Raw genomic sequence first — 19856 nt, 5'->3', positions numbered from 1 at the left:
TAACATGCAGGGGTGCATACTGACTTTTGAAGATGCATGTTGTTTCCTGAGATCTCCCTTTCCAGATTTTGTTTTGGTGGAAACCATAAGATACTTCAAAGTTTCATGGCAGTAGGAATAAGTCCACAGGCTTTTTTTCAGAGGGGAAAATGTCAGATTTTTATTTATCTTGGAAAAAGTAAGGATTTGCTTTAGAGAGACAGCCCATTCTATGTATTTCTGATCTTGTTTCCATCACTGTGCTTGGAGCATTTTAAGGCTGGGTGGGAATCATTGCAGTAATCATCATCTTCTGTTAAAGGTGTCTCCTTTTTTTTTTTTTTTTGTCCTGTTTCAGATTTAGCTTTGGAATCTAATCCATCTGATCATCCCAGAGCAAGCACAATTTTCCTGAGCAAGTCTCAAACAGATGGTAAGCCAAGGTTTTTTCCAATTTAAAAAAATGCAGGAGAAAAACTGGAAAAATAACTGCCTATTTAAATTTTACAGCTCAAAAACACTTAAACTGCTTTAATTCTTTCAAAGCATAGGGATTAATAATTTGTGTGTTTACAGAGAAGTGTGTTCATAGGCTGTTTTACTTAACATTTAAAATCACTTGTTCTTCTAAACAAGTATCAGGAGATTTCAGAGTCTGGATCCTAGCAGTCTGAAGGAGCAAGGCTTTCTTCACTAGTGTAATTCAAGCTTCAAGCAGTGGTAGGTTTTTTTTATGACCAAGGACTGTTTTAAAAATTGCTTTAAATTAAAAAAAAAGAATCAAGGATAGTTTTCTGTAAGTAATAATAAGCCTAAACCATCAGTCAATATCAGTTGCTTTTGAATATGCTGACGAAACTGAATAGTTTCATCAGCATAATTATTCTTGAATCCTGGTTTTAATTACATGAAATGTATTAGGATTTTCAGTTTCTTTGCAGATCCCTTCTTTACTTGATAAAGTCAATTTTGAAGAATTACTATAGTTTGTGCATTCCAAAATGCTGTTAAAAAGTGGAGGCATTTCCATATTGCACAATAAAAAAGAATTATGACAACAGTAAATTTTGAAGTTGCAACTAAAAAGTTTAAGATATTCTTTTACAAATGGTTTTGTTCCTTTTATAGTTGGTTCGTGTTTGAAGTGCTGTTTTTTCTAAGGCAGTGTTGCACTTGAGATTGGATGTGTTGATGGAAAGCTGCAGTATGTCTTCTACCTTGGCATAGCTTTGCCACAGAAAAGTAGAATTATTTTGACAGGTCTGTCAGTTGCAGTCCTGCTATTCAGAGTCTTATGGCAAGTAGTAGAATTGTCAGTTTGCAATGCTCAGATAACCAGTGAGCAGTGGAAACAAGCACTAGGATGGTTCTCTGGAAGAGATGATACCAAGGAAGCGTAGGCCTCTTTCCTCAAGGCCTCGAAGGTCAATCTTCAAACAGACAGGATCTGACCTGCACATTTCAGACACCTCTTAAATAAGCACTACTTAAGTTGCAATTAGCAAGTTGATGTAGTTCTTGAACACTGTAGTGCAGCTTCACTGTGCAGCCTTTCAGCCTTGCTGCAAATAATGTGCAAACTACATGAACGTCCTTGTTGGGGGCTAGTATTGCTTTTAAACATGATTCCGTATACACTTGTGTTCATGTAGAAAAATTGTCTGCTAGGTGAGAAAAACTATTAAACTATTCTCTGCAGTTTGTATTAGTTTGATGAATTGATTTTTACAGGGTATTTTTAAGGACAAGTCAGGCAGAATAATTTATTTTCTCCTTTCTTTAGTTAATCTTCCATAGAACTAGTTAATATCTTTAAGTTCTTTCTCACTGAGATGTTACCAGGATTATGAGTTTTGATTTATGCAAAAAGACAAAAAAAAAATTTGGATACTCCTTCCAATTGTTAATTTTTCAAAATACGTGAGAGAATGTGTCCTGCTAACAAGTGGTAGTGATTTGAGGTCAAAACTTTGGAGAAATCATCTGTCCAGGTTGGCCACATTGGTAGAGCTTTCTGCATGTACATAACTCTCAGCTCTCCTTTAACAGCACTGTTTTACTGCTACTGTTATAGCTGGAAGTTAAACCTTACAGTCTTTTTTTGAAAGGCTGACACAGTTTAAAATGATCAGATAATGTGGTTGCCCTTATATGATCAATAGGCATAGCTTGTGCCAGCATCTTCTGTATAGTGAAATACCTCTTTATCTTCTGCTGTCTAATAGGAGGAGAGAGGACACATGTATATAATGCTGGGCACCTCACTTCTTCCTTGTGTGTCTTTGGCAGGTTCAGTGTGTGACATTTTTACTTCTGATTGCTAAATGGTTGCTGTTGGATGTTGGACATTGTCTATGTGAACTATCTGAAATCATCCAGTTTTTCATGATGCACAGCATCTTTTCAAAGCTGAGACATTTTTCCCTTCATGCAATGTTGTTTGGGTTGCCGTTAAACCCTAAAAAGTTGTTCTGTTCTCTTCTCACAGACATTTGAACCTGTAACTTATGGAGAGCTAGTTAACTGTGTTAATAATTAATTTTTTATTTTTGGTGGTTGGTTGTTTATTTGAGAGCATCCATAACAAATGTGTAGAAGTAATTCCTAAATGTACATGTGGATAGTTGGAAGTAGTATGTGGTTTACTAGCTTGATAAAACTCACTATTTTTTCCTCAAAATACTTTTCCAGATACCTAAAGTCAGATTTGAAACTTAATATTCACGTACTTCAGAAGACTAGGTTAATGGAATGACTTTATTGAATGTAAATTGGGATTGTATTTTAGAAACCTTTCCATTCACATTCTTTCTCCCTCTTTCTAGTGCGAGAAAAGAGGAAGAGTAACCACATCAATCATGTAAGTAAAATAAATTCTTCTGTGCTATATAGATAATATTAGCATATTGTGACAAAGAAAAATTCAAGAAACAGCTGTAGTAGTTCTAGGTATATAGTCCTACACGTGTTCCACATCCTCCTTAGCAAGATAAAACTGAATTATCTTTGCCTCTTTTTAAAAAATAAGCAAACAGGCACAGTATCACAGAGCACAGAATGGCTGATCTCAAAAGCATAAGAATGGATTTTTCTGTTGTATCATTCTTGAGCGTTTCAGGACAGTAAAGGAGAAAATACAAGTCAAATTGCCTACATTTTTTTTAAACCAGAAATAAAACTGGATTAATTTCTCAGCTGAAATGGCAAGTCTTAAATGACTTGCTGTTTGAGCATCACTACAGGACTTATGGTAAGAAATGTATCCAGCATGAAAAGAGAATGATGAACAGACATTATTATCAGCATGATAAAGAAATGATAATCCATTTATTTTAAAATATGAAAATATGCTCTAAGCTGCTTCTGCAGATATTGGTTGGTTTTGACACTTTACTAAAAAAAACACCACCCCCCACCCCCACCACCCCCCAAAAAACCCCAAAAAAGATGCAATGTCATTAATAAGTGGATAAAAAACTACTGACTAGTAAAGCTAAGAATGGAAGTTATTAACACAAAGCTTAAGAAATACTTTTTAGCAAGTGTCTACAGAAAAGTTACTGGTAAGATAATGATATTTCAAGTCTGTTGTATTTGGTATGATTATGGGGGGTGGTTCTTTTTTTCACCTCTCTCTCGATCCTCTCTCAATTACAGTTCCAGCTTTGCTCTGCCAGCACCAAGGTGAAGAGTGATTGGATTGGTTTTTTGCTGGCAAACTTCAGCTGGAATGGGAGATATTCCCAGGCAGCCATGGAGTTGTGAAGGGTGCCAGCATTTTCCTATGGAAGACTTTCAAGTTTTTAAACAAGGCGTTTAAAAAGATTCTGACAAAAACTAATGAATCTTGAATTGCTTGATTAAAACTCCTCCTTTGGTTATGATGTCCTAGTGCAAGGCATTTTCTAGTAGTTCTCAGGGAAGCCTGATTTAGTGTTATATAGGAAGATTTCTTGCAGTATAAATTCTACAGGATTAGGATAGATGATGGAACATATTGCTAGCTCTAAATAGTAAAAGTAAGGGCCATAGTGGTGTTTTATTTCCAGATTCTAGATGTTAAACTAGACATGAGTGAAGTGAGCAATGTCAGGAGAGGTTTCTTTTTTAAAAAATATAACAAGACAAAACCCCAAATGCAAAACTGTCTTTACAGGGAGCAATACTGGATAACCAGAAAATGTAAAGGTATAAAATATAAAAAAAGGGATAAGATGGTTATGTAGTCACAGGGAAATCTAATAAAGTACATTATAGAGAGGGAAGACTGAGACCCAAACTGGCAAGAATGGAATGGAATCTTACACAAAGGGTATCCTCAGGAACTTGATAGCTATAGGGTAGCTTACATAGCAGGAGCAATCTATTTAGACTTCCTCTGCAGTAGCTACTCAAGGTGTAAAGTCAGTGTGGTAAACCAAAGCTTACAGAATCCCTCCTCGTTAATGTATTTGGTTTGGTTTTTTTTTCCCCTAAGGTTTCTCCTGGGCAGCTTACGAAAAAATACAGCTCATGCTCAACAATATTTATAGATGACAGCACCGTCAGTCAACCTAACCTTAGAAGCACAATAAAGTGGTAAGAACCATTTGTTATCAGCAAGGGACTGAGTGGCATTGGAAGGTTTATTTGGGATTTTGTGGTGGTCTTGTCTGTTCCAAAGCCAGCTGCACACCTGAATGAGAAGAGCACAGTGCACCTTATTCGGGTTGGTCATGGAAGAGGTGTAGAGGTCTGGTCAATTATGACTGCTGAAGCAAGCTTTTTTCTTAGTTACAGAGCTAATGCACTGTTGTATTTTGAAGTAGTTATCATTGTGCACTTGAGAACCTGAGGCAGTGCAGAAGTGTGTCAGCATTTTCAGTTTAAAAGTGTGTGTTTGGGTAGGAAGCAAAAAGGCTTCACATTGAAAGCCAAATCCAGAAACTCAGTCTGGGAAAACTTGAAATGGATTTTGTATGGAGTTGCAGGAAGTTTGCAGGACGGTGTTTGCTACTTGTCAGTGGTATTAGTCTGCCCTCTAGTTGTGGATTACAGTATGTTGCTGGCTTTGGGTTTAGTTCTAGCCTTTCTACTTTTTCTTCGTGTTTGTTACTTCAGGTTAGGTGAGTTTGATAATTAGTTGTCTTGGTTCTCCAGTGGAAATGGCTGTTTGACCTATTGTTCTGGGTATGACAGAGACAGTTCTTTGTGTACAGATGATACCAGCTGAGAATTAACTGCTTGAAGGGAAAGGAAGGCAAAGTAGCTTCAGGCCCAGAAGGCTTTAATGTTTTAACAGTTTAGTAGAAATGTCTAAGTTGAATAATCATTTTTAAATTTGTTTTCCAACAAAGATATCTAGCATGTCACTCCTCCTTTTGTAGAGAAAAAAGAACCTAAAAGGTGGTGCTTCTGCCATTTTGAAGTGGTGTACAGCTGGCAACAGATCAGAGCTTGGTCGTGATGGATTCCTGTGATGGCAGTGTTCCTGTTGTCACTGCCAGTAAAGTATCTGATATTTGGCCACAGTAGATGAGTGTCAATATGAAATCCATCGCTTTACTTGAATCATAGAATCATTCAGGTTGGAAAAGACCCTTGGGATCATCATGTCCAACCATCCCCCCTACTCTACAAAGTTCTCCCCTACACCATATCCCCCAGCATCTCATCTAAACGACCCTTAAACACATCCAGGGATGGTGACTCCACCACCTCCCTGGGCAGCCTATTCCACTGTCTGACCACTCTTCTGTGAAAAATTTTTTCCTAATACCCAGTCTAAACCTCTCCTGCTGGAGTTTAAAGCCATTCCCTCTTGTTCTATCACTAATTACCTGTGAGAAGAGACCAGCACCAACCTCTCTACAATGTCCTTTCAGGTAGTTGTAGAGAGTGATGAGGTCTCCCCTTAGCCTTCTCTTCCTCAAACTGAACAGTCCCAGCTCCTTCAATTGCTCCTCATAGGATTTATTCTCCAGGCCCTTCACCAGCTTTGTTGCCCTCCTCTGCACTCATTCCAGCACCTCCATATCTTTCTTGTATTGAGGTGCCCAAAACTGGACACAATACTCAAGGTGTGGCCTCACCAGTGCAGAGTACAGGGGGACTATCACCTCCCTACTTCTGCTGGTCACACTATTTCTAATACAAGCCAGGATGCTGTTGGCTTTCTTGGCCACCTGGGCACACTGTTGGCTCATGTTCAGTTGCTTGTCAATTAGAACCCCCAGGTCCTTTTCTTCCAGACAGCTCTCCAGCCACACCTCCCCAAGCCTGTAGTGATGCATGGGGTTGTTGTGGCCCAAGTGCAGGACCTGCTACTTGGCTTTGTTGAAGCTCATCCCGTTAACGTTGGCCCACCGATCCAATCTGTCAAAGTCTTGGACTCAGCAGAGACCAAGATCTGTTCTTGTCCCCTTCTTGGATTATGCTGGCATAATATCTTTATTATTCTCTTTTTTTAGACAAGTCCTAAATTAGACAGCCAGAGATACAGAGTTAAAACATCGGCAGAATCTCTACAACAGTGTATGTAATGTCAAGTCAAACTTTTATTACATTTTAATTGTGAATAGTCCACACTTTCAATAAATGTCACCTAATCAGGCAATGAAGGTGTGTGTTTAAAATGTAGCATAATATTTATTTTGTGGTACAAATATCTGTACAATGAATGTAAAAGTAGTTTGGCTAGCAAATTTTATTTGGCCAGTTTCTGTTCAGGCAGGTAAACATCAGAAATGAGACACGAAGTAATTGAGAATGTGAAAGGAAGCCAATACATGATGGATTCTGAACATTTTGCCCTGAACAATGGCTTTTGCAGTGGAATAGTGTGCACAGAATATGCTTTATTAAGTCTTTTTTTTTTTCTTTCTCTTTTTTAGTGTAACATTAGCAATATTCTACCATATAAAGAACAGGTGAGTGAACTTGTTTTTGCTGAAATACAACAACTTTCTTTTTGAGCCAGGAATATGGTCTTGGTCACTTCAGTAACAGCTAGTATAACTTAAAGGAGTTGAAAAATCTGGCACTTTATGCTGTATCTGGTTCCTCTTTGTACCCTCTCTTGAGCTGATACAGAAGGGTCAGTAATACACCCATCCAATGGCGCAGGCTTCATCGAGAATGAAGCGTAAAAAGTCAAAACAGAGGGTGTGAGGAAAATACACTTAACTCACAAATCAGCCTTTGGACTTTGTTTTGCTTTTCCTGAATACAGAGGTACAGATTAGTTTTGATGGATGAAGGAACACTCTGTCCCATGTACAAATAACCCTTGCTGTTACAGCTAGTTACAGCATATGCTTCAAAATTACAGCTGCCTTTTTGAAATGAACACTATTAATTGAGACAGTTTCACACTTTAAGCAAGAACTGTACTAAACATAATATGAGAACATGGATAGCTATTCATCGTTTCTTAAATATTCAGTTGTACGATGTCATGATTAAATGCTTTGCAAAAATACAATATAACTTCATACCATATTCTAGGAAAAGCTGAACTGTAAAATAAGTCCCTTTCTCCTCTTTAATGAGTAATACTTTTTAGTGGAGCATAGCATTACCAATTAACTCTCATTGCTAAAACAGAGATCTTTACTTTGTAGAGATTCTGACAGATCATTGGATATTTTTGATGAAAAATCTCATCCTCTCACAGTAAGTGTAACTTTGATCCTCTGAATGTACACCAATATACATATTTTCTGAACATCTTGATTCATATTGTATAAGTCATAAAAATGTCTTAGCACCAGGTCACAAGCAAATTGATCTTAAATTGTATCTTTATATATAAAATACAGTCAAAAGAGTATCCTCTAGGCTTTTGATATCAGCTAGATCGTGAACAGAACCCAGTCTAAGTGTTGCAAAGTACGATTGGTTTTCTATGCTTTGAATATAAATAGAAAGCAAGCATGTGCTGATTCTTGCATATTTTGTATTGAAACTTTTTTGTCTGACTCCTTTTTTTTTTCCTCTCTTTAACACTAATTAAAAGTCTTTCCTATTTATTTAGGAAGATATGGTTAGTAGATATGTGTCTAACCTTCTAAGGGACTGGAAACAGGAGAATATAATACATGAAGCATCATACGAAGTAGGAGACAGTGAATTTGGTCTTTAAAAACCCTGAAAGGCAAAATTTTAAAGCAGATATGCTTAATGCTGCTTGCAGGAGCATTCAGCATGTGATTTTAATGTGACTGGTCTTGGTACACCTCTTCAGACAGTCTTTTAAGATGTAAAACCTCATAGTACAGGCAAGCTCAAGAGTGGAGTGTGTGCTTTTTATGTCCAGTTTGAGCACTACTAGCTTAATGACTGTCCTACAGAACTACTTTGTTCTTCATTTGAAATTAATTTAGCAAAGCTCTAATGGCTTTAAAAATTCAGTTTGCTCTGGGACCTACCTCAGTGAACACAGCTTAATCTATCTCACAGATTTGGCTTGTTAATAAACAGTTTTTAATATACAATAAAATTTAAGTTTGTTAGAGTTTCATCCCTAAACAGGACCTGCTGTGCTAGTAATTGTACACTTGAATAAATACAACTCTTTATACAATAAAAATAATGAACTTCAGGAGAGGAGCTGTATTGAAGATTTCTTGTCCAGACTGTGGCACTTCAAGAGAAAAGTCTGGTCCAAAACCATTTTAACTGCCTGAATCTGTTGTTTCACATGGAAAATTATTTATGTGAGATGAACTCCACTTCATCAGACAATTTATTTTCTTTATTTAGCAAGCTGACATCTTTTGATCCTTTCATGTAGCCTACCTCCTATTTAATGAGTATGAGGAGAATCATTGTGTCCTTTAGGGAACACTTAAAGGTCTCTTCTATCTTACTGCAGTATACAGACAGAAATATAGTAATGGCTGTATGTCATCCTTCTGAGGGGAAAGATACAAATGGCTTGTTAGTTTCTGTAGCACTGAGGTTTTAGCTGGGTGCCTATAGTTCCTTTGAAAAGGTTAATTAGCTGGAAGAAATCTCTGAATACCTTGTCCTCTAGAGATTCAGTCACAAAGAGTCCAGATCCAGGCTCTACTGACCCTAGTAGCAGAAGTAACAAACTTCAAGTTACCGTTATCGCAGGGCTTAGTCACAAATACAGTCTCAGTCCTTTCCTCCTCAGTTCCAGTCAGCAAAAATGTATTTCCACATGTGCTTTTGTACTGCTCGTAGCACAGGAATCCTGCAAGGGGGATCCTGCTCATGTTACTTGTAATGCTGCATGCCCACCTTGAAGAGGTAACCTCCATTGGTTAGTGGTGTATTAGAAGGCTGTGTGGAGAGTACAAAGTTAACTTACCTCTTCATTTTACTTGACACTGTTATGTGGCTATTTTAAACTACAAAACCACGTGAAAATGCTTGCTGCTTTGCTTACCCTATGACTAGTTTAATGTCAAGCAGCTATGCTGTTCTCATCTGGTATCTTTACTGTACTATAGGTCTAACTTGGACTGTAGATAGAAACCTATTCAGTAGCAGTCTAGCAGAACCAGTGTGTAAAGTTGGAGCTTTTAAAGTTTCATCCCTCCAGGAAGAGACTTATCAGAATGTCTGGGGGGACAGGGTCAGAATTCTCAAACACTCATTTTAGGATTGCTTTTACAGATTTTATTTCTAAGCTTTTCTTTTCCCCGTATTTAGAAACAGTTTAGCACCATGTCAAAGTTAAATCTAGCTGTTCATTAGCTTTGTTGTCTTTTTGGAATCTCTCAAGAACAAGTCCTATGAAGACAGTGTAAGTTACCTTCCGTTCTACCTGTGGCAGAATTACTGACATGTATTCTTCAGCTCTTCCTCAGCTGGAAGGGGAGTCTTGTGAAGTCTCCTAATTTTGCCTTTTGAAGAGCCAGTGCTTCTGCGGTGTGTGTATATATCTGTGATTTTCTTGCAGGGGGAAACCTTTTTTGAAAAATCTCTTTTAGTCTGTAAAATGTTCCACGGACAATAGTTAGCACCTGTAATAATGATGGTAGTTCATGTTCTTTCCTATTAGCCTTACAGATCAAAATTGTTCAAAACAAAGATACCAGCTAAAGCTATTGTGTTTTGTTTGAAATATTCATAACATTGCAAGGCTGCTTACTGCTTTCAGTATATAATCTTGTTCTGTCCCTGTGACAGGGAAGGGTTGTATACACTTCTGCTCAGTGAGAAGAAACAACCATGTGTGGCTGTTCTTTAAAGTCAATATTAAGTAAGACAGATTTTCAGTAATTCAGAGAACTTTTTTGCAGCGGGAAGAAGTTCCAGATGACTACTACAAGCATGACCCTGATCACAAGCACATCTACCGGTTTGTTCGAACACTTTTCAGTGCTGCACAGCTGACAGCTGAATGTGCAATAGTAACACTGGTAAGAGATGCTTGATTACTGAAACTTGAGCTTTTGGAATACTTTTTTTTTGCCTCCCCTCAATGAGTGAACTGGGCTGAACTGACACTTAAATAGTTGCAGTGTGTCATGAAACTTGTGAATAATGAAGACACTGTATGAGCAAGTTCATTGGAGAAGATTAAGTAGTCACAGGTGTGGTTAACTGAAAAGGAACTTACCTGTTCTACATACAAATATATAATGCTTAATTACTTGTCCAATCAAACATTGTTTGTTTCATAATATATAACTAGCTGAAGAAGCTTGAGAAAGGCAGAACAGTGGGACACCATAAACAGTGGGTTATAAGATGATCAGACACAAAGACATCTTTTATTTCAGTTGTATGGAGGGGAAAGTGGGAGTTTTGAGTTGACATTAACGAGAACAGTGCAAGTAACACCATCTTAGGGGTCAAGGATCAATACTGTAGGAACTCCAGGAGATGAACTTTCTCATTATTATGTCCTTCAATCATTGCCACCTTTCTATCAAACTTTTTTCATTAAACCAAAGAGGCTACAACTTTTTTTCCCCAGGTGACATGGAGGAACTTGGAATTTAAGAACAATAGTAAGAAAAAAATACTCATTACAGTTTGTTGTTTGATTTCAGAAAGCAAGATGGCAAGAAGGATATAAACAATTGACTCTGATACAGATTACTTTATACATACATACATATATGCATGTATATACATGTATGTATTATGAAGAGAAAGAAAAAAACACAATTGCTGCATTAGACAATCTCTTAAACTGCACTTTGTTGCATACTAGACTTCTGTCTTCATTGTGGCTTCTTTCCAAAAAACAGTCTGAAAGGAGAACAGAAGAGAACTGTCACCCAAAGACAATGTGGCAATTAAGCAAATTCAGCTTGAAGGACTCCCTTTAATAAGGAAATAAATAATTAAAAGGGCCAGATAGTTAGAGCTATTGAAACTCTGTAAGTAGTTTGAGGTTTTTGCTTTTCTAAAGACACGCAAGCAATTTTGACAGAACAAGATGATAACTAACCCTGGGCAATCTAGCCAGCTGAAGTATTTACAGAAAATAGAAATAGTTAGTTTTTAAAGTAAATTTTACCACTAGATGGCTCTGTTATTATAGGAACACCTTTAGTCCACTTGAGGGCTACAAGCAAAGGATGAGAAGGAAGTGTGGGGAACCCTAGTGATAAAGCTCAATCCTGCCCTTAGACATGTACAGCAGCTTCCTGCACCCACTAGTTTATCTGAGGTCTCATTAGGACCTTGGACTTAGTTTAGGGAATAGAACATTAAAAACAATCTGTATTCAAATTTGAAAGTGCAAATTACGTGGATCATTATAGGAGTATGAAATAGCAGAAAACTTCTAAAGAGTGGACTGATTCAACATCTTAGGGCTGATTTGACATTACATGAGAGGAATGAGTAAAAGACCAAGACGCATCTTTGGACTTGGGTATCTTTCACTATCTAAGCAGTTGGTGATGTAGATGAAAGCAGAGGATGATGATGTAGGTGAAGGACTGAAGTTTGTTCTTTACAGGGTGAAGCAGAAGTAGCACTATTAATGCTTTTTGTTGTGGAAAGATAGCAATTAATGCATCTTACTTAGTCCTATGACTAGAGATCACAATGCAGGTTTTAGCACTTCCTGTTAAGCTGCGAGTGCTGAACCTTCACCGTGTTAAAAGACTAGTGTGATGTTGAGTGATTACTATCCCAGATAGGTCCTAATGAGAACCCCTTGGTGACTGTGTGACTTGGTGACAGAAAGAACTCTAGCAGCATCTCCCCAAAACAGCAGTGCTCACTGCTCAGAGAGGATTCTTCAGTACCTTTATTGTATACCTTGGTGGTCCAGTTCTTGTGTTATAATAAAAAATGGAACCTTTAATGCCTGAAAGTTTGGATTCTAAAGTGTAAGTAGTAATCACTAATGCTTATTTTGACACACTTAACGGTAATGGGATAAAATAGTCATATTGGACTGGCACGCATGCTGCTCAGAACTCGGCTCCAGGTCTTAGTTGCACACATAAACTGTTTGGGTTTTTTTTCTTTTTATAGGTTTATTTGGAAAGGCTTTTAACCTATGCAGAGATTGACATATGCCCTAGTAACTGGAAGAGGATAGTCCTAGGAGCTATTCTGCTGGCTTCTAAAGTCTGGGATGATCAGGCTGTGTGGAATGTGGATTATTGCCAAATATTGAAGGACATTACTGTTGAGGACATGTAAGTTGCAAGGTTTGGCTAATCTGCAGTGGTGGGGGTTTTCTGGGTTTTTGGGGGGTTTTTTGGGGGTTTTTTAATGGCAATTTTTGTGATCATACTGAAAAAATATCTCTCTGCTATGATAATGTGCATGACGCATATCTGGTATCCAGCCTCATTCCTTTTTTTAACCTAGGAAACTTTGAATAACCCTACTTTGAGTCAAATCTATATTAATATTTCTAATGACTTTGGTGAGTAACTTCAAAGTTAGTTTTCTTTACCTTCTATCCCCCAGTGATGAACCATGGGACTGGGTGCTTGTTTCCACTAATTTTTTGCATTGGTGTAACTCTAAAGTGCCCAATTTATAGTCTTATCAAAAGTCTTTTTGGGGGACCAAAAAAGTGAACTAAATTTGTTCTCTGCCTTTTCTGTTTTAGAATTTGAAAAATTGCAGGGTAAGCCATAACTTGTGACTTACGTGTCTGCTCTTGTATCCAGCTAAGGCCTAAATATCTCAAGGTCTGAATTCCTAGCTGCTGCTGCTGGCAGACAGGTGTCATTTGTGTTGGTATCTGTGGTTGCATGTGTTACATCCAGCTACTGCTACAGCTCATCCTCTTTGGGTGAGTTCTTAGACTTGCCTACAGGGCTGATCCTCAATCTTACTACTGGTTGTTTATGTAAGGCTGTTCCTTGTATATATTCTTGTCTCAGATGTAGATTTCAGTTCTGCATAAATTTTGAATCTGTTGTCTCTTCTTGGTGCACTCAGTTTAAGCCCTACAATTTCTGCAGCTTCAGAGGATGTTCATCCTCGTGGCTCCAGGCTCATACTACGGGCTGGAGGTGTGTTTATTTGGCCCATTAGATTTTCTGTTAAATTCCTTCTTGCAAAGTTTTATCTTTGAGAGCTTTGGGATGTCAGCATGATTGTTTTAATTCTATTTGCCAGCTTGTTCCTCTTTCCCTTATTATCACAGTGATAGAAATGCTAGAAGGGTAGCTTCATATCAGGCTTTCTGGCCTTAATAAACTTGATGACACATTTTATGTGTGTTTGAGTTTTATCACACTGCTGTGCTGTAATTGAGCATGTGTCCAGGCCTATGTAGTAACAGTCAGTTCTAGTACAGGAGCAGACTGAGGTGGTAGAAGTTTGCACACAGCAATGGGCAGCAACCTGTGGGAGAGTCTGTTCTTGCTCCTAGCTCTCTTCCCTGGATTCAGCCTAAAGCTACTGTTTAAAATACTGTAAGTCAATATTTATCTGGGATGCTTTAGGAGGAGGAATATCCAGTTTTCTTCCTTTAATGTGGGGGTGGCATTTCTAAAAGTGGGTGAGTTACATGCATCAAACCAGTTTGTTATTCAAGTTATTTCACATTGCAAACAGCAACAGCAAACATAGTACCCTGTTTTATACACACCCCTTGCCTGGGAGTTCTTTGTCTCCCAGGAAAGCATAATTAGTGATTTTATATAACGTACATCTTCACTCAACCTGGCTCAGAGTGCTCATCTATCCGAGGAACACACTTGAAGCATTGCTGCAAATAACTCTGAGATGGCTGAAGTGGGGTCAGCGATGCTAGGAGTGCTGGAGTATACATCTTGCTCTTTTTGATGTCTCTTCTTCTGGCCCTATTTGGGACAAATCAAATTGATAGCACTGAAAAGATCTGTAACAAAGCAAGACGTTTATCCTCTATTGCTGATGCTGGGTCTCCTGAAATTGTAAATACTTACATTTTCAAAGCAGTGATGGTGGTAAGGAAAATAGACTGAATTTAGGCTTATTTTTTCCTCCCATTTCAAGATGGGATTTTTGTAATCCCATCTCATTTGAAATGACTTAGACCTTTGAATTTAGGTGTGGGCAGAAATTGTACAACCCTTTTCTGACAATGCCCCAAGGGTGTCCCTCCCAGTCTCCACACTGCTGCAACTGGGCAGACTTCACTGCTCCTACATTAGATAACATCACCATAACTGGGACCTTGGAAAACTGCTTAAAATACTTGGCAAAACTGAGCTTTAAGTTTATAAGTCTACTTTCAATTAATAGCTGGTACTATAGTTAATTGTCAGCTTTAGTAGTTCCAATATTTTTTTAAACTAGTCACTTGATGGTGAGTATTAGGTATTCTGAATACAAGTGTTACTGAGTGAAAACAATTGGCAAAGGATTTCAGGCATGGTTGCATTCTAACATTGGAGATAGTTGGTGATGCTGCCAAAAAATCCACCCAAAACCCCAGCAGCTCCCCAGCTGAAGATTGCTTGGCAGGACTGTGCCAGGTATCGCTCCCTGGGTGGGCCATTCCTGTGCAGTAAAGGCCTGTCTACAAGGACTGGTGGCAAGTTTTGTTCATGAACTTCCTGTGAATTTTCCTCTTGGCTCTACCTATCTAGAATGATCTCACTAATTTGATGGATACTCTTGTTGAGCCACTGCAAGCCAAGCATGGGAGTTACACCACTCTGTAACTGGCAAAAGGGTTTCTATCTGGTGTAGTTCACCCAATTTGCAAATTGGTGTGTGCACGTGTGTATATATGTACAAGCCAGGCACCTCTTCTGAAGGCGCCTGTAGGTGCACCTTGTCCCCACCACATACACTCTCCTCACTGCTTGAAGACACTTATTTGGCAGCCCCACCTCACAGCTCTGTTGGCAGTGAGCTGTTGGCTCTCACAGAAACTGCTAGTGGGTTAAACTTGGTTAAAGGATACGTGATCCAGGCCTCGCGACTGGCAGGTGAGTTCATTTGCCTTAGCTTCTTCCTACTCAATGTTGGGAAAGTATTCATCTTATTTTTTTCTATCACAAGCCTTTTCTTATTTGACCAAAGCAAAGGTGGGTTTTTTACTGAAAGGTATTTTGGTTTTGGGGGGGTGATTTTTTGGGGGTTTGTTGTACTTGTTTCTAATGTGGAAAAAATCAAAGGAAATTAAATTGATATTTGGAAGTCATCCTTTGTCAAAACTTGCTTGCTTTGATGAGAGTGAATCCATAATCACTGAAAAATTAACTGTGCAGCTGCTAATCTTGCTATGATTGCTTGTAAGGGGACACATGCTGTTCATTCTTTTGGCTACATATATTTGTAAATAAGGCACAGAAACATATGGGCATTATCCTTTCCCAGGTTTTAAACCACTCTTAATAGACTTGTTAATCCAATGAAGAAGTGTATTTTTACACAATTAAAATGTATTAGCCTAGTGAGTACAAAAGGGGCAGTGAAGAGCATTTATTCACAGGGTAAATCAAGCTCTGATCAGCTGATCATCAAAACATTATCTGATTTACATTTCTATAGGCTTATGACCATATGAACAGGAAATTAATTTTGGCACTAGGTTCAATGATACTCAAGTCCACTATGCTAGAAACGAGCACAAAGCTGCTATTCATATTGAGACCCACTGTCCAATACAGGACACAACCTGGATCCTTCCTTGATTTAATTTCCCCCCTCTGATAAGTAAAACATCTATTTTAAAAGCTCCCAAAAAGCAAGAACAGCCTTGGTACTGAATTTGTGCAACTTACCTTCTGGTATATTCACAGTTGGCCTATACAGCTGCTAAATTCTGTTGAGACAGGTCTGCTACCACTAGAAACAATCATTGAGTTAGTGTTGGACTGACTGAATTGCTTGGTTTGGGTACCACCAGTTTCTTTAGGTCAATTTGTAAAGCATTGTTTTTCCTCTGTAGAACGTCTCTGAACTAGCTGACCACAGTACAGTAGCTGAAGCGGCCTTTTTCATGTCATGGCACTCTCCCCACTTTCCTCCAAATATTTTGCCCAGTGAAAATAGATGAGTGAGTGAAAACTGGACAGTGCCCTTTGACATAGTACTTTGTTATCCTGCCTAATGCTATTGAGGGGAAAATTCCTTCTCCCACCTAATGCTGCTTATTTATTTATTTATTGGAGATGAATCCATGTTGCTTCAAGAGGCTTTTTTTCTGTGAGATAATAGCAGCAGCTCTTCATAGATCCATTTGTTGCCGTGGTGATCTGCCTACTCCTTTTGTTAGCCCGCCTCTACTTCAATAAACCCCCTTCCTGTTATCAGCCTGGTGAAAATGTCTGCAAGTTCTTCAGAGCTAATAAACAGCATACATCATTCCTTTCATCTGATCACTATAGTGTGGGGCCGTAGGAGAGTGAGAATGGCGCGTGAATTGTACAGCTGCACTAATGGAACTCCGAAGAATGAACCTCCCCAGTCAGCCGGGCGAGTGCACGACAGGGCACTACCTTTCTCTCTGAGCCGGAGGTGCCAGGACTCAAAAGCTGCACCTTGTTTTGAGCACTAGTGAATGACTTGTCTCTCGAAACTAATAATGCAGAGCTCTCAATGACTGTTTCAGAGTTGCTGGTTTTAAAAACAAGCTTGAGGTCTCTTCAGTGTTTTCAGCCAGCTAAAACAATCTTTTTTCCTTTGTCTTCTGTCCCTTACGCCTCCTAGGAACGAGATGGAAAGACACTTCTTGGAGCTACTGCAGTTTAATATCAATGTTCCTGCCAGTGTTTACGCCAAATACTACTTCGATCTTCGCTCCCTAGCAGATGACAATAACCTGAGCTTTCTGCTGGAGCCTCTCAGTAAAGAGAGAGCACAGAAACTGGAGGTAATGGTCTGAGATTGTCTGTATGTGTAGTAAGAGCATCTGTTGCTAATCATGTTAAGTGGCGGTTAGAAAAACTAAAAAGCTTTTAGATTAGTGTATTACAGGCTAATTTAACCCCTTTATAACTACAGTTAGCACTTCTAAAACCATGCCTAGGCTAAACTAGTATTCTAAGGAAAGGAAGGGACAGAGATTACGCAAGTCTAGCAGATCGCAAAATAAAACGGATGTTATTTTGGGAACCCTAGCTCAGCTAGGCTACTTAAGATTGAAAAGATTAGTGTCATATGTAATGGATTGTCTGTCCTTCCCTGGTCACAGTCTGTATTCCAAGCACCTAGAGACAGTCACACTCAGACCTTTCTAAATACTACCAGCTGAAGGTTTCCCACTGCATCCCACTGCACAGCTGCTTTTAGATTTAGAGGGAGCACTCTTACTGCTCTCATGCTTTAATAAACCATTTGTCTGGGGACAGCTGCAGAAATAATATGTTTCTTTTCTCAAGTTTTAGAACCTCACCTTCTCAAAGAAACTTTGCTTTAAGATAAACTTTTGGAATAGCCACTTCTTAGGAGTCCTTCAGAATGTCCAGAGGAGGGTAAATACAGATTACTGGTCCTTTCTGCTCCATGGGAAAGGCTGCCTTTCCACAAGTCCCTGCAGCCTTCTTTGGTATGAAGGCTCATTTTAAAAAAACTTGAATTTTTGCAGAGTCAGTCTTCCTAGTTGCTGGAGATATGCAAGACATTTTGAAAATATCTAAATTACCTGGGTTCCCAGGCAAAATTTCTTGTTGGATCAATGCAACCTTTCATCTGTCCAGGTTTAATTGATGACTCTGCATGTTGTTTTGTTGACCTTTCAACAAAGGCGTTACCGCAGGCCCTGTGTACACTGATACCATAGCCCCTTTCAAAGAGGGGTGTGCTACGGTATTCTTGGCTTATATTGTTCTGTTGTCCACCCCCAATAATTCTGCCAAGTGCCAGGTTTTTTATTTCATCCCAGAAGTGGCTGAACTTCGGGAATAAGTGTGATCCCTCCTGGTCCTTTGGAATGATAGGTATGATATGCCAACGAATTCCTCTATTTAACATTAAGCAATGCAACTCTTCTGCTTTGTCTCACCCTTGTTACTTGCACTTTAAGCTAACACTGTCACTAATTGTAAATGTGGTTGTAGGGCAGTTCATATTCCACAGGAAATTGTTTACTGAACTGCTCAGTGCCCAGGCATAAGTGGATGATTTACAGATTGTGAGCCTGTTTTGTTTCTTCTTTGCTAGCATTCGGGGGCTTGGTATTTAAAACCAGAGTAATTTTCAGTACAGTATGTGATCTGCCATAATGCACTTACTAATGCATGTACTACAAGATATTTTGGGTTTTAATTCCAAAACGTGGTAAATATTTAATCCATTTGCTAAAATTTTTAATTCTACCTTTCAGTTAGAAGCACATGAGCAGTTGATAGGAGCCTGTATGAAGCACTGAATTAGTATTCCAGGGATTGAAAACTGATTTACACCATATGGGCGACTGGGGCTAAATATGTCAACACAGGTTGCTTTATGATTGATGTGCTAGCATTAAAACAGGATGGAGAGCCTGGGCTTGCTCTGGGAGCTCATGCAGCCAGTGTCTCAAAGAATGCCACTCTTGAGCCAAATGCATGCCTCCAGAAGGTCGGCAGAAATAAATGTAAATAATTATTTTAAAATACACTTAGAAGTTTATTCATGCTCAGAGTGCTTTTCACCTTTTGAACTTCCAGAACACTGGGCTGTGCTGAATGGGTGCTGCCTTAAAGGGAAGGTGTAGGCTTGTAGCTGATCGCAGGACTGTGAAAGTTCATCTGGTGATAGGTGGTAAATTATTAATAGAAGTAAATGTTCACGACTGAAATTCAGCTCAGCCTTTTATTACATAAGGTCATTAGTAAATAAGGTATCCTTATTTATTTGCATTGATAATGCCTGAAAGCTCCAATCAGAAATAGGCCTTGCAGGGGAGGACACGCAGTGTTTTCTGGACAACCGTGTGTTATTAGGATTTAAATAATTAGGCCTGTTACTAAAATAGCTGCACCAGAATAAAGGCTGCTTGACTAGCTAGATAAGTAGAGCAGAGACAAGCCAATAAATGGCTGAAAAAGCAGTTAAATACTAAGTTGTCCACACGTGCTGATATTTAATAGCTGTATTAAAGTGCCATACCTATTGCCATGCCATTGAGCAGTGGGCTGCCCTCCCTTCTCGGGCCTCTTCAGGAACCTGATCATATGAGTGATCCCGGGAGGAGCATGTTAGGGGTGAGGGGTAGAGAAGGTAAAAGCAAAAGGGACGTCCTAGTAGAATTTCATTTCCTAGGCTCTCTTGCACTGAGTGGCCAAGGGCAAGGTGCCTGAGGGAGTGCAGAAATCTTTTCAGTTTGAACCTTTTCTCTCATAGAAATGGCTGTGTGCATTTCTGTACTGTTAAAATAAAATTTTTGTGCTGCTGCATGTACCAGACCTAGCTACTAGGTGCAATTTTGAACATAATGTCCACAAACTCCTAAGTCTGAAATGGATCCAAGCTTTCCATTAGACAGTGAGACTGGTAAAAGACTGAAGATACTTGGA

General features: G+C 38.9%; 2 protein-coding genes across 2 annotated transcripts in view; one reads left to right on the top strand and one right to left on the bottom strand.

Annotated features, from left to right (window-relative positions):
- CCNYL1 (cyclin Y like 1) overlaps positions 1-19856 on the top strand; it is a 35588-nt gene that overhangs the window by 13725 nt on the left and 2007 nt on the right. Inside the window, exons 2-9 of the mRNA XM_074872943.1 lie at positions 338-412; positions 2805-2839; positions 4457-4557; positions 6852-6887; positions 7581-7632; positions 10233-10352; positions 12433-12599; positions 17068-17230. Of these exons, the coding sequence (XP_074729044.1) occupies positions 338-412; positions 2805-2839; positions 4457-4557; positions 6852-6887; positions 7581-7632; positions 10233-10352; positions 12433-12599; positions 17068-17230 (749 nt within the window). The remainder of the gene's footprint in view (positions 1-337; positions 413-2804; positions 2840-4456; positions 4558-6851; positions 6888-7580; positions 7633-10232; positions 10353-12432; positions 12600-17067; positions 17231-19856) is intronic.
- The window catches only part of PLEKHM3 (pleckstrin homology domain containing M3), a 137190-nt gene continuing 130376 nt past the window's right edge, over positions 13043-19856 (bottom strand). The window contains exon 16 of the mRNA XM_074872921.1: positions 13043-14225. Within this exon, the coding sequence (XP_074729022.1) occupies positions 14100-14225 (126 nt within the window). The 3' untranslated portion in view covers positions 13043-14099. The remainder of the gene's footprint in view (positions 14226-19856) is intronic.

The sequence above is a fragment of the Strix uralensis genome, chromosome 6 (assembly GCF_047716275.1).
Source record: "Strix uralensis isolate ZFMK-TIS-50842 chromosome 6, bStrUra1, whole genome shotgun sequence".
NCBI lineage: Eukaryota > Metazoa > Chordata > Aves > Strigiformes > Strigidae > Strix > Strix uralensis.
Note: the sequence above shows the minus strand (reverse complement) of the source record. Positions and strands in the feature narration are given on the sequence as shown.